The sequence below is a fragment of the Rhinolophus ferrumequinum genome, chromosome 3 (assembly GCF_004115265.2).
Source record: "Rhinolophus ferrumequinum isolate MPI-CBG mRhiFer1 chromosome 3, mRhiFer1_v1.p, whole genome shotgun sequence".
Classification (NCBI taxonomy): domain Eukaryota; kingdom Metazoa; phylum Chordata; class Mammalia; order Chiroptera; family Rhinolophidae; genus Rhinolophus; species Rhinolophus ferrumequinum.
In genome coordinates, this window is record NC_046286.1 from 101,786,725 (window position 1) to 101,800,525 (window position 13,801).

The 13,801-nt window shown below is 44.0% G+C and overlaps 1 protein-coding gene across 5 annotated transcripts in view; it reads left to right on the top strand.

Annotated features, from left to right (window-relative positions):
- The window catches only part of MAP3K4 (mitogen-activated protein kinase kinase kinase 4), an 84,082-nt gene that overhangs the window by 39,924 nt on the left and 30,357 nt on the right, over nt 1-13,801 (top strand). For all 5 annotated transcript variants that reach the window (XR_004422265.1, XM_033099707.1, XM_033099713.1 and 2 more), the window contains exons 4-7: nt 1,049-1,291; nt 3,845-3,991; nt 10,308-10,465; nt 13,588-13,704. Coding sequence is in view for 4 of the 5 variants with exons in the window: in XM_033099707.1 (XP_032955598.1) it covers nt 1,049-1,291; nt 3,845-3,991; nt 10,308-10,465; nt 13,588-13,704 (665 nt within the window). In the remaining variant the exon portion in view is untranslated. The remainder of the gene's footprint in view (nt 1-1,048; nt 1,292-3,844; nt 3,992-10,307; nt 10,466-13,587; nt 13,705-13,801) is intronic.

A 13,801-nucleotide genomic window follows, 5' to 3' on the forward strand; every position in this document is an offset into this window, starting at 1 on the left:
GAGCAACACTAGGATTCCTAGGAAACATTAACAGATATTTGAGTGGGATCAGCCAGGTCAATTTTAGATTCTTTTTCCTACCAACGTCATTTAGTATAGATCAGAACAAATGGACAAAAGAATTGGTTGACTCCACTAGTTTTCTGTTTACATAAATGGCTAGCTGGTTTTATAATCTTTTTTTGAATTTTAATAATTTTCTGGTTTTCTCACTCTAGAGATAGCTGGGAGTGATAACTAGAGGTGTGATAAAAAAAATACAGTGAATGTTTCAATAAAAAATATTTATTACAGTAAAAGACACATTGCCACTAATCCCCCTCAAAATATTCCCCCTTGCTTTGAACACACTCATCCCATCATTCTTGCCACTTTCTAAAGCAGTTCTGGAAGTCCTCTTTCGTGAGTGGACTGGTGAATCCATCGTATTCACCAGATCTGGCACCGTACAACTTCTGGCTCTTCCCCTAAATCAAAATGACCATGAAAGGTAAACATTTTGAATTGATTCAGGACATCGAGGCAGCCACGACAGCACAACTAAAGACAGTCACGAAAGAGGACTTCCAGAACTGCTTCAGGAAGTGGCAAGAACGATGGGATGAGTGTGTTCGAAGCGAGGGGGAGTATTTTGAGGGAGATGAATGGCAGTGTGTCTTTTACTGTAATACATTTTGTTTTTATTTAAGCATTCACCGTAGTTTGTGATCACACCTCATATATATTACTATAACCTTAATGATAAGTGTTCTAATTATTTTAAGTATTAATAAAAAATGTATGATGCAAAAGATGAACTTGATTCTCTTTCTGCTATACTTTTTTCATAAAAATATTGCTGTTTGGTTTTTGTTCTTACGGCTTTCTAATACTTCTAGAACTTTTTGGGTCTATGTTGAAATGTTGAATTAGTCTACAGATTATTTTTCCTGTAAAATAAGGAGTTTTGTAGATCTGTCAGCAAATTCTAGAGTATAATAGTTTATAACTACAGCCTTAGGATGTTCTCCTGTGTGCTCTTTTAACCTTCGTTGAATTTTCGTTATAGTTTTCCGAGTTTCCAGATCCCATGTGGGGTTCCGACTATGTGCAGCTGTCCAGGACGCCACGTGCCTCGGAGCAGAAGTGCAGCACTGTGTCTTGGGATGAGCTGAAGGCCATGGATTTACCCTCCTTCGAACCTGCCTTCCTGGTTCTCTGTCGGGTCCTTCTGAATGTCATACACGAGTGTCTGAAGTTGAGATTGGAACAGAGGCCCGCCGGAGAGCCGTCTCTCTTGAGTATTAAGCAGGTTTGTGTCAAAGACTTTAAAAATATTTAGCAATTATTATATAATTCTACAGGCACATCATTTTTATTTTCAGGATTTTTTTCCTAATTGTTGCAAATAGTGAAAAATGAGGATGTTAGTGGTTTTAAGCTGTTCTTTTTAGGGTAATTTTAAATGTTCTTTATGTGCAGTCCTCAAAGATAAGATTGTGATTCAACCTTTCCTTGTTCTAAAAGAATATGAAAGTGTGGTGGTGATATGACCCCCTATATCCTATTACTATCAGTCTTTAAAGATCAGAAACTTAAAATTCATTTATAAGAGATAATTTAAGTTCTTCAAATTCATTCTTTTGCTCTCTTAAGCTACATTTAAACAGATAAATGTCTTTGGGATATGCAAAGGGGAGGTTTGGAATTTTTGCTTGCTGAGGCAACTGGATAGCTTAAACAGAGTGACAGCTTCCGCTTTCTTAGTTGTTATTAATTTTGCCTGGGATTTTCTAGGACTTGATACTTCAGGGTAACAATGGAATGGCTGGAAGTGGTTGTATCTATTAATAAGAGTGAATATGGAGGTGTGTTTGCGTTTATGCTTTATGATATTAACATACCGACATTCACGATATAAAATAAATGTTTCAGATTTTGAAGAAAAAAATTTGGTATGTTTTTTGTAGACTGTGCATGTCTATGCCCTAGAGATTGAAGGACTAGGAGCTCCTTGGCCCTGAATGACAAGCTGGAGCCAAGGGTACGAGAGCAGGTTGCGGCAGGACAGGCGGCAGGACAGGGCAGTAGGACCTGTGTGTGTCAGCTCGCTGTCTATGTCGAGTGGGGTGCCTGTCGGAGCTGGAGGTGGACGCTGCGTCCCCGTCATGCTTTCAGCTTCCGGCCAGCACCAACCAGAGCTCTGCCTCCACGTTCCCTCCGCTTCCTTCTCACTGTCTGGCTTCTGGTGATTGGCCGTGCTCTTCACTTGTCCTCCTTATGCCGTGGGGATTTAGGAAGTTTTGGTCAAATACCTGCTTCCCTTCCCCACAGAACCCTGACTTCAGGAATATAACCTGGTAAAGCAAGGTGGCGTTTCCTTTTTGCTGACAGGGCTATTGTCAAGATTAAGCAAAACATTAAAAAAAAAAAAACCCAAAAAACATTGCTTAGATTAAGGTAGCATTACCGGAGTAAAAATAAAATAGAAATTTTGGCCTAAATGCATTCAAAGATCCAGTTGTAAGCATATAAGTGGCATCTTTAACATAGAAATTTATGTCCACATAATCTGAACAGAACACTTTTTAATATAGTTAACTCTAGCTTTTGCTGTCTTATCATGGTAATTATTTTTCAGACATTTTAAAGGGGAACTTCTGTTTGTAAAAGCAATGCTTGTTTATTTTAGAAAATTTGGAAGGTACAGAAAAATGTTACAAAAACGTAAGTTATCTTATTATCCTGCCACTCAGAGATAAGCATGGTAACATTTTGGTGTATTTCCATTCGTTTTTCTGTGCATACATATTTCCTACACATACAAGTTAAAAAATATATATGTGACTTTTTACCTTTTAATATTTTTCAAAAACAAGATTTTAAATGGCTACAATAATGCTCCACTATATTTATGTCATAATTTATTTAATACCCATTGCCGTTTTGAGTAATATTGTGATATATTTGTATATAATATGTAGTCATCATCTCTGATGATTTCTTGAGTATAAAACATGAGTGGATTCCTGAATCACGCATTTTTGGATCCTGGAGAGTTTGAACCAGGTCACTTTCCCACTAGCAGCAGCACTGAGGTTCCCTTTGTGTCTTGCTCGGCTCATATTGCAACTAATGTTTAGAATGTTGAGGACATATGTGCCAGCGTATTACTAACGGAAAGGGCTTCACAGCTCATCTCATTTCTGTCTCCTCCCCTCCTTTCTAGCATCGCCTTCTGGGCCTGCATGTTGCAGTTTTACTCACCTTTTCTTTCTTTTTTTCTCCCTTGACTTCCATCTAATTTCATCAGATTAATTTAGGTTTGGGTGTTTTCGTGATTACTACTAGGAGTTTTTGATGGTAAAAGCCACAAATCACAGTAGCTGAACTGTGTGCTGAATGGTTACAAAGGCCACCGTGTTCTGTGGTGTATAAGTTCATTTGAATCTTCATTCTGATTTTGGTTAAAAGTGACTGGTTTTGTGAGGTTTGTCTCTCGCATACCTCGTCTTATAATGAAACTAGTAGAAAAATAGATCTTTTTCTGCAGAAGTTATTTTCTATATGAATTTATTTGTAGGAGAACATAGTTTAGCAAATTAGTTTTTGTCTGTGTGATATTTTCTTTGTGTTCATGCTGTAATGCTAACTGCTTTTATTTTCACTACTTTGTTCTTATCTTGAGACTACTAAAATATTCATGTAAGGCGAACTGGAAGAATCTGGAAAATAGCTTAGGTTATTCAGAGGCAAGGTTCCCTTTCTGAGTGTTTTGAGGATTTAAGGGGGAAATGTGTGAAAACTGACACATCATCTGGTCAGAATGTGTGAAATGACAGAACTTGCGGCTGTTGTCTTGCAGCTGGTCAGAGAGTGTAAAGAGGTGCTCAAGGGTGGCCTCTTAATGAAACAGTACTACCAGTTCATGCTGCACCAGGTCCTGGACGGCCTGGGGAAGGCGGACTGCAACATCGACGCCTTCGAGGAGGACCTGCATAAGATGCTGATGGTAAGGCCAGCGTGCGCGTGGGTGTGCGTGCGTGTGTGTGCGTGTGTGCGGGGGGGGGGGTCTCTACCCTGGTAGCACCATGGGCTCCAAACAGAATCGCAGTGTGCTTCCGTCTTGTCGAGCCATCTGCCAGCAGCCATGTCTGTGATACTCGGACGCACCGGGGACCTCGCACAGCTCTGGGAGTGCAGACATGAGCACTGACACACTCGGTGTGGTGAGAGCTGAGCGTAGATGATATTCCGCCCTGAGCGGTAGGTGCTGACTTAAAACTCTTCTGCGATGCTGCGCAGGCTCAGACAGGGGTCGCCTAAACCGGCCTGGGGACTTCCAGGACTATCTTAATGGTGAGGAAGCTGAAGCTTAAAGATGAGCCGAGTTATGTGAGGAACCTGGCACCTTCGAGGAATTGTAAATAATGTGATGGCAGGAGCAGACTTATATGTATTTCTATTTCTTCCCCAAAGGACTCCTCCCCCCCCACGTGCACTGCACTTACCCTGTGCTTTCTAACCTCTGTCCTTTTGTTCATATTATTCCTTCCTGCTCAAAAAGTCCCTTCTCCTTATCTGCCCATTTAAGACTTCCTATCAAGTTTGATTTTTCTCTAGAAAGCTTTATTTGAAAGTTTTAACCTTTAGTGTGCTTTATCAAACCTCTGAACTCTCATAGCAGTTATAATTAGAACTTACTCCTGATACTTAATGATAAACCACTTCTCTCTCCTCGGGTTTCCCTCATTAGACTGAAAGCTTTATTAGCCGGGCCATGACTTAAAGTTCTTTTGTGTTCTGTAATGTCTGGCAGAGTGTTAATGCATAGTAGTAAATACATGCTGGATTCATTAGAGTAGGTGCCCAGATGATTACATAATGCGGCAGGTGGATGAAACGGCAGAGAACACGACAACGCTGGAAGGTATATTGTTTTTGGAATGCTTTCATCCTTGCTTGACATCTCACTGTCCTACCTCAGGATGGCTTAGCGTATCCAGATACCACCCCCACTTTCTAGGCTCGAAGAAAAGAGAAGGGCAGAGGGGAAAAGCGTGCTGCCAGCTCAGCCCAGAACAGTGCCAGCTCTCCTGGAAGCCCCACCCAGCAGCGTCCCCTCCATCTTACTGACCAGACGCCATGCATGCTTTCTTATCTGTCGTGGAGTCTGGGCATTCAAGTATGTGGCTTTGCAGCCTCGTAGTGGATGGATAGAAAGGAGGACATCAGTGGGAAGGGAGCTTATCATATCTAGCATATTATGAGAAATAAATTTGAGCTCGATATTATTTCCTCATTGTTTGGGAGACTACGTAAAAGACCAGAAAGTGTAAAATGTCGCTACGTTTTAAAATATTATGTATTTCTTATGTGAGAAAAGTCTCTGTCATTGAAAAGTTATGGTAAAAAGCAGCAAGCAAATTATTTTTTGTTTCTCTCTATGGATGACTAAACCAGAAGTTTAAAAAGAAAAAGTGCTTTGCTTTCCACGCTGTCTTTGATGGTCATACAAAGGCCCTCACCACACATTACGTAATCGCTGAGGCAGGAAGGGTGAGAGTTAGGCAGGTGAAATGTGCCTTCCAGGTCATGGCATTTCTGTGACCTGATGCACGTGTGAGATAATTGAAGCCTAGGTTAAGTAAATTACCAAAATTCACAGCTAGTGCAAGCTAGAAATGCTTAGGATTTAGTTTTGGCTTTGCTACTAATGATCTGTTTGAGGCATAATTTTCCTTAGTTTATCTCCTTAATTTCACAGATGTAGAACTAGAAATTATCAATGGTTTTAAAATTGTGCCCCCAAATGTGCTAGATGGATAAGTGCAGGGGCTTGTTCGGAGAGCTGGGGCAGCCCAAACAAAATTAATGTTTGCGTCAGGACAGCGTGGCTTCACGCTTACTGCACCTTCCCTCGCCAAAGACAGCAAAGGGAATGGAAGGTAAAGAAAAAGGTGTCATGCTCAGTAAAAGAGGAAACTGGCCACAATATCTAGGTGCAAAAAAAGACTATTACAATTATTTGCTTTACAATTTAGACTAAAATGAGGGTACATATAGCTCTGCATACTTTAGATGTGGAGAGCCCAGCCAGTGATTAATGAGTTGATACATAGGGTGTGACCGACCATTCAGAAGCAGGTGCTGTTGTAGGTGGCACATCTGCAAGACAGAGGAGCTGAGGGAGAGACCCTCATGTTGTCTGCAAGGTACCCTGTCGGCAGGAAGACTGCTGAGTAAGAGCTACTGTGTTTCCCCGAAAATAAGACCTAACCGGAAACTAAGCCTGAGCATGATTTTTCAGGATGACATCCCCTGAACATAAGCCCTAATGCATCTTTTGGAGCAAAATTAATATAAGACCCGGTCTTATTTTCAGGGAAACACGGTAGGTTAAAGGGGGAGGGACAGCAGTGATTAGCGAGTTCTGATACAGAACCAATGTGACTTAGGGTCCTTCCTTACTCTGTGCTCCAGCATCATTCTGATCAGAAGATGTATGCCTGCAGGTCCAAGGAAATAACTTGGTGACCATTTGTTTGAGGCAGCCAATCCTAAATGAAGCTGTGAACCATCTTAGCTCATTTGCCTGGCCCTGGCATTAGAAATAACTGAAACAATAAACATAATACATGATGGAGGAACATGTGGTAGACAGATTTAAGGAACCATATAAAAATAATTTAAAAGGAATGAAAATATGAAAATACTGAACAAGATGTGACATTTGTAGAAGACACATAAGGGAGAGCTGAGACATGCACAATTAGTGTTCCTGTAGAAGAATAAAGGGCAAAGGAGCAGAAAAGATTGAATTTTCCATTCTGCAGATGTTGCTGGGTGTTACATTACTGGGTGTCTGCTGTGGGCTGGGCCGGCATCGTGCCAGGTACTAAAGATTCAGTGTGGAGCATAAACTCCCTCGTGGAGATTTAGAATGATGGGAAAATGGTTATTAAATCATCATGTGAACATAATATTGAAACGATGGAAAAGGCCGCAGAGGACAGGCTCAGGTCTTTCAGGGGCTGGGACGGTGTGATTTGAGTTCACGCGGAGGTTAGGAAAGACTTCTCTGAGGAAGGGACTCAGAATTCATCTGGATGTCGGTGTGTATGTCACAGTCCCAAATATGGAAGAAATTGAAAACTTAGCAAAATTGTACTATGTACTGTAATTTATATAATGGAGGATTTTAAAAAGCATATGAACTAGAAGGAGACAAACTAAATGACAATTGTTGCCTCTGAGGAGGGAGGAAAGAGACAGAAGTGAAGAAAGAAGCAAAGGAGAAGTTAACTTTGTGATGTATTATTTCTTATTGAAAAAATATCCAAAATAAATATGACAGAGTGTTAACATTTGTTCATGCTGGGTGATATTTATTAGAATATCTTTAAGCCTCTTCACTTGTTACTTTAAAGAAGAGAGATTGAGAGATTGAAAGAAACACTTTTCTGGCAGAAGGGCAGTGTCTGTGGTGAGAAGTGGCTTTGCAACGAAGGTTCCCAGGAAAGCATTGGGAGGGGATGTGGCTGCCGTGCCAGGGTCAGACTGGAGGGACCCGAGCGGGGGTGAGAAGACCAGGTCGAGGCTCTCCCAGTGGCGCACCTGCTGGTCATGAAGTAGAGGGTATAACACACACTGAGAAAGAAGTGTCAGTATTCAAGAGAAACTTGGGAAGTGAAATTGGCAGCCCTGGATATGGGGGAGGCACCGAGAGTGAGTGCGGGGTGCTCGGCTTGTGCAGCCGGGTGAATAGTGAGGATTGTGGGTCCAGTGAGAGTTTCTTAAATTGACGATACCAGAGACCATTAGGAAGGCTTTGGGATGGATGTTGTTAAGGGAAAGAAACTGAAGAAAATGATATGTGTGTCCATGAGAGAAAAGGGGAAGTCGCTGGCGTGAGGCTCCTCGGACGTCCTGGGGAGCTGGTGTCAGAGCACAGGTGTTGGGGCTGGGGGGAGGCTCGCTGCCCTCTGGGGTAAGGGAAAGCTGGTAGGTAACAGCAGGTACGCTTGCAGTTTCGGTGTCAGGAGGATGAGAGGTTTTATATCTGATGGCTTTCACGTATTTTGCGTGTGTGACGAGAGATCATGGGAGAATGGGTTGGGGGGGTGTTGGCCGTTGGAGGAAAATAGAGACGTGTCACACTTCTGGTTGTAGAGAGAAGGAAGATGAGTTAGGAGAAATGGAAATATGACTAGAAATGTTGTACGCCTTGTAATCGGTGGTTATAATTGTGTACATTGTGTCTCCCTGTCAGTGACTCTCGTGGCCCTCGGCTTCTGAGTGTGGGCATGGGGGTGGCATAGTGGGGCTTGTCTAGGTTTGGGGTTGGACAGGCAGGTGAGGTGACAGGGAGTTGAGGGGTGGCAGGCTGTAAGACGAGGGCGGGGACGTGTAGCATACTGACAGCAGTGCTGTTGCACGGATAAATGCGTGGATTCTAAACTGAAGACGGAGGAAAGGAAGCAAAGGAAGAGAGTAGTGAATTACAGGAAGCAGAGGGACCGGTGGGCTGCAGTGGTGGCGGGTGGACAAACAACCGGAAGGAGGACAGGAGGCGTTAGCATCAGTGCATTTGAACTGGTGATTTTGGGTTTCGAGCATGTTTGGTAATGACAAGATCGGGGCTGAAGCCTTGTCAGAGTGGAGAAGAGATGGTTGGAAACGCAGGCAGTGAGGGGACGGGACTGAAATGGTGATGGGGGCTGGGGTGCTGTCCCCTTGATGTTAAGTCACACAGCATGGCGGCCGAGCCGGGGATGGAGACGAGGCTCAAGTGCGAGGCTGGCCGTGATGAATGACGATGAGTAGCTGAACATCAGTAGGTGGCAGGCAGTCTGAAGAGGGGGGCCGATGGTGTATCTGACGACATAATCTTAAAGGGGCAGAGTATTTGTTCTCTTTCTCATAGGACTGACTGTAAGAGTAGTGGTTTGGCAGCAGCAGTGGGGAGCATGAGGATGCTGAGTTTGCAGCCTTTGGGGGACACAGTAAGACAGTTGTCCCTTGAGAGGGCTGTCAGGGAGCAGTGCAGCCTCAGACAGCCAGGTTTCAGGGAAGCCAAGCAGGTGACGGAGCACCCCAGGAAGCAAAGGGGAGGTCCTGGGCCTGGTGTGGACTCATGACTCGTACTCATTTGGATGGGATGGTTGGTGGTAGGCTCCACACACACAGCTGTGTTCGCAGTGGACTGAGGGCGGGACGTGGGTACTGCACAGCCTGGGTGGGAAGAAACGCAGAGCATCCGAAGACACAACAGAAGCCAGTTGTCTTGAAATGAAGAAAAGACCCGAACTTGGCCAGCGGAAAGTTATTACTGGATCTCAGAAAACATTGGTCCCAGTGAACCTGAAGATGTAGCCTGGTGAAGGACTGAAATGCAGGATTAGAGAAAGAGTCGTGTAAACATCTCAGCAGGGACAGCAAGTCACCTTCAGGGCGTGGGGAGAGTGCTGACAGTTGGGACGTTAGGCTGGCATCAGGTTTCCTCATACTAACAACACAACACACAGCGTTAGGAGGCTGTTGGGTGGTGTCTTAGAAGTTCCACGGGAGAGAATGTGTAACTCAAATACTTTATACCCAGCTCTTCCGGTAAAAGAATCAGAATCCATAGACAGTGGTGTGTTGCAGTGCAGCCCTTGTGAACCTCTCTTGAGAAAAACTGCTTGATAGTAAAACCCTGCAAAAGCAACAGGTAAATCAAAATAAGAATTTAGGAATGGTAAAGCTGTTGGAATAGGGCTTGTGGTAGGCATAAACCCCACTTCAGAAAAATGCGGTATTTTGGTGATAGGTCATAATTTGTGTGTCTTCATAAACCTTGAAGAAATTAGATCACAAAAATCTCGATGTCGGGAAGGGGTGGTGAGAAGTGTGCTCATTTCCTCCTCTCAACTCGTAAGACACTGTCTAGTTAACATCAGTAATTAAACAAATACAGATCCCAACATCAGAAAGGAATAATATGTGCAATATACTAGTAATGAAAATTTCTGAGTGCTCTTATTTTGATTTTGTAAGACTTCATTGTACATTTCTATACATTGTGAACATTTTAGTTATTTTCTTAGTAATTTGAAGGGATTGTGAGTAACGTATTACATAGCCGAGGAGCTGAGTTATACAACTGAAGAAAAATGCTCACTTAATCATCAGTTAATGGTGGCGACCTGCTGTCCCAGTGCCGCAGGCCTCAGCCGTCCCTCTCACCTGGTCCCTCTGACTTACAGCTTTCCTCTCGACAGAGCTGAGTACTGTGAGTTTCTGAATTCTGTTCTCAAATATGACCCTTTATATTTTTGCCTTTTAAGGTATATTTCGATTACATGAGGAGCTGGATCCAAATGCTACAGCAGTTGCCTCAAGCATCCCACAGTTTAAAAAATCTATTAGAAGAAGAATGGAATTTCACCAAAGAAATAACGCATTACATCCGGGGAGGAGAAGCACAGGCTGGCAAACTTTTCTGGTAGGAATCCTACGCTCCTGAACAGGCCTGCCTGCCTGTCTCACCCTGTCCTCAGCACGCTCCCAGTTCTCTTCCACACACTTCAGTGTTGAGTTACGTGAAAAATGGCAGCCATTCATATTGGCTGCGTGCCCCTCTCCCAGGTTTTGTTACCCTTAGACAGTGGCTCTCAACCAGGGCGATTTGCCCCCGGGGCCAGTGGGCAATGTCTGGAAGCAGTTTTGAATGTAATGACTGGGAGGTACTCCTTCTGAGTCCAGGCCAAGAATGCTGCAAAACTTCCTCAGTGCACAGGATGGTCCCCAAACAAAAAATTATCCACCCCAAGTGTGAGCTTTGCAGCTGAGAAATCGTGCCTTAGAGTAAACCCTCTGGGTTGTACGTACAAAGCAGGAGTCTCAGGCCTCTGAAGAACAGAGCAGGTCTGTAGACCTGCGTGCGTCACTCTTGGTGCGGACATTCGGAACCCAAGGAGGAGGTGTTTTCACGGATGCGACTTTGGGAGTGTCACACTGATTACGGAATCTCTCTGTAAACGCGGTCTCTGTGTGGTGAAAGGTTACAAATGTAAACAGGAGAACCCTAATGGGGGGCGTGCGGTCACTGGTCTGTTTGTTCTAGAAAGGGAATGCATCTTCTGGGTTCGGGGCACCTGATGTTGAATTGGGGCGCGTTCCGGTGGTCTTTGCTGGGGCCACAGTGGGGGAGCGCCCTCTCCGGGCCCAGACCCTGCTGCCGTCTGTGGTGCTGGCTTCTCGCACGGCCTCCTCTTGTCTCCTCTTTATGAGGTCTTGCATACCCCGCCCATCTTTTCCTCCTCCCCGGGGGCATTCTTTGGGACTCCCACGTTCACACAGCGCGGCCCCCTAACCTCAGGAGCTCATTGTTCTCAACCCCACCCAGCTCTGTGCCGTGCTCAGAATCTCAGAATCTTGTCCACTTTTCTGCCCTAACCATCACTTTTTAAAATGTCTTTTCTATCTTTGTTTTGCGTGAGCAGTGAACTTGCTCATGTCTCAGAGCTCTTCCCATCCTTCAGCCTGATTCCCAGTCTGACTGGGCTGCTTTCCTCTGCAGGTCGGTCCCACAGTCAGCCTTATTCAAACATGCATGCACGGCCAGTTTCAACATCTCTCCCCTCTGAATTTCCCATTATTCTGCTTTGCCTGTAATTTCTTCTGTTTGCGTGTTCTGATTCCAGGCTGTTAAGCTTTGTGGAAGACATGTTTTAGAAAGGCCGCTGTTTAGTTTCACTGCCAATTCATGTTACATCATTTCACGGTACTCTTAGTCCGCCTGTCAGTCTTCTTGTTTTGACCTTTTACTTCTCCTTTGAATTCTGCCTACCGTGCCATTCGTGGCTGGCGCTCCCAGGTGCACTGACTGTTGTAATTCACCTGACTTCTTTCACTCTCACATACTACTTCTCACCCACTGGGCTGTGCCTTCAGGATAGACCCAGAATCTCACCTCCGTTCACCACTCCACACTGCCGCTCTCCCCACTCTGTGGTTTCTTGTATTGTTGCCGCGACTGTCTCTGCCCCTTCATCCCTGTAGTTTATTCTCAGCACCACAGCCAGAGTGATCTTGTTAAAATGTAGGTCAGACCATTTTCTCGTCTGCTCCGAGTACGCCGCTGGCTCCGCTTCTTGCTCAGTGACAGTGAGAGAGAGCTCCTCAGCCACGGTGCGTGAGGCCTTGTGCAGTCCGACTTGTCACCAAGTCTGTCCCCACACTGGCTCCCTCACTGCTTCCCACAGGCCGGGCCTGCTCCGTGCCCCTGCCTCACGTCTTTGTACTTGCTGGGCCCTCTGCGTGGACTCTCCTCCCCGGCTATTCTCACGACTCATTTCCCGACTTCCTTCAGCTCTTTGACCAAATGTTACCTTCTCCATATTTAAAACTGGGATTCCTACTGCCTGCAAGTACTCCTTAGTTTTCTTCCCTATTGTATTTCTCTCCATAGCACTTAGCAATATCTGAAATCCTATACATTTTCCTTTTTTATTTTATTGTTTTTATTCTCCATTCAGTGGAGACACTATATCTCTTTTGTTCACTGCTACCTAGTACATAACAGATATTCAGTATCCGTTGAACAAATCCATCCTGGATATCCTTGTATACGGCTGTTCTAAATGCCTGTTTCTAATCAGGTCACTTTCCCACTCAGATGTTGTTGAAGCCCACCCTCTGCCTACGGAGGGACGGTCAGACGATCACATGGCCTCCAGGGCCTTCCCCAGGGTGGCCCCGTTTGCTGTCCTGCCTTCTCTGCCCTCTGCTCCTTTCAGAATGCAGTTTCTTTGCACAGACATGGCCCTTGCTTACGCATCTTTGTACCCTTTGATCATCTTTGTTGTTCTTCCTGGACTTTCCTTCCCCTTCCTCCATTCTTTTCCTGACAGAGCCCCTCTTCCCACTGTTGTTCTACTTGTTGTAATTCTGCATGGCCCTCAAGGCCCATTGCAACCACGTCTGGCGTTGGTTGTATATACTGACCGCCGCCGTCCACTAGGTCATAAGCCTCTTTTCCTCGAACATCATAGAGGTCACGCTGCTGTTGAATTTTTACAGCACTCACGTAGATTTAGTTTATACGCGGGGATTTCCAATTAAACCCTAGTATGTAGATTGTATACTAAACGAGAAGCACCAGCTGGATAGAGTGTTTCATAGTTAATGACCATGAAAGGCTAATGGTGAGGAAAATTTTTAAAAATTTCAAAGGAACTCACTTTGTTTTCTAATGTTATTTAGTTTATTAAGCTTTAAAAGAATCGTGTCATAGATATGTATGTAAGGCCATTTTATATCATTTGAACATTTCTTTAAGATGAAAATAACATTTGTGTAATAATTACATGGCTACTATGAATGTAATTTAAGATTTTGAAGTTTATAATGAAAAACTGTAGTAAGAGAACAAAGGTAGATACATGTCCAAAGAGAGTTCCACTTTTTCACATTAATCCTGATTTTATATTAAAAGAAAAAAATTCTCACATTTTTTTTAACTATTGAAACAATAGCTGAACCTTTTAGTTTCTCATTCAAAAATTAGAATGAGTGAGGACGTTTTTTTCATTTGGTTCACTTTTGCTCTTTTTGTTCCCTCAGTGATATTGCAGGAATGCTGCTGAAGTCCACAGGAAGTTTTTTAGAGTTTGGCCTTCAGGAGAGCTGTGCTGAGTTTTGGACCAGTGCTGACGACAGTAGTGCTTCAGATGAAATAAGGTTCAAGTTGCATTTTCTTTTCTCTCCCATTTCTTATTTTATGGAGTTCGGCTCTTAGTAATGAGCCTGAAATCAGTCTTATTCAAACCAAATTGTG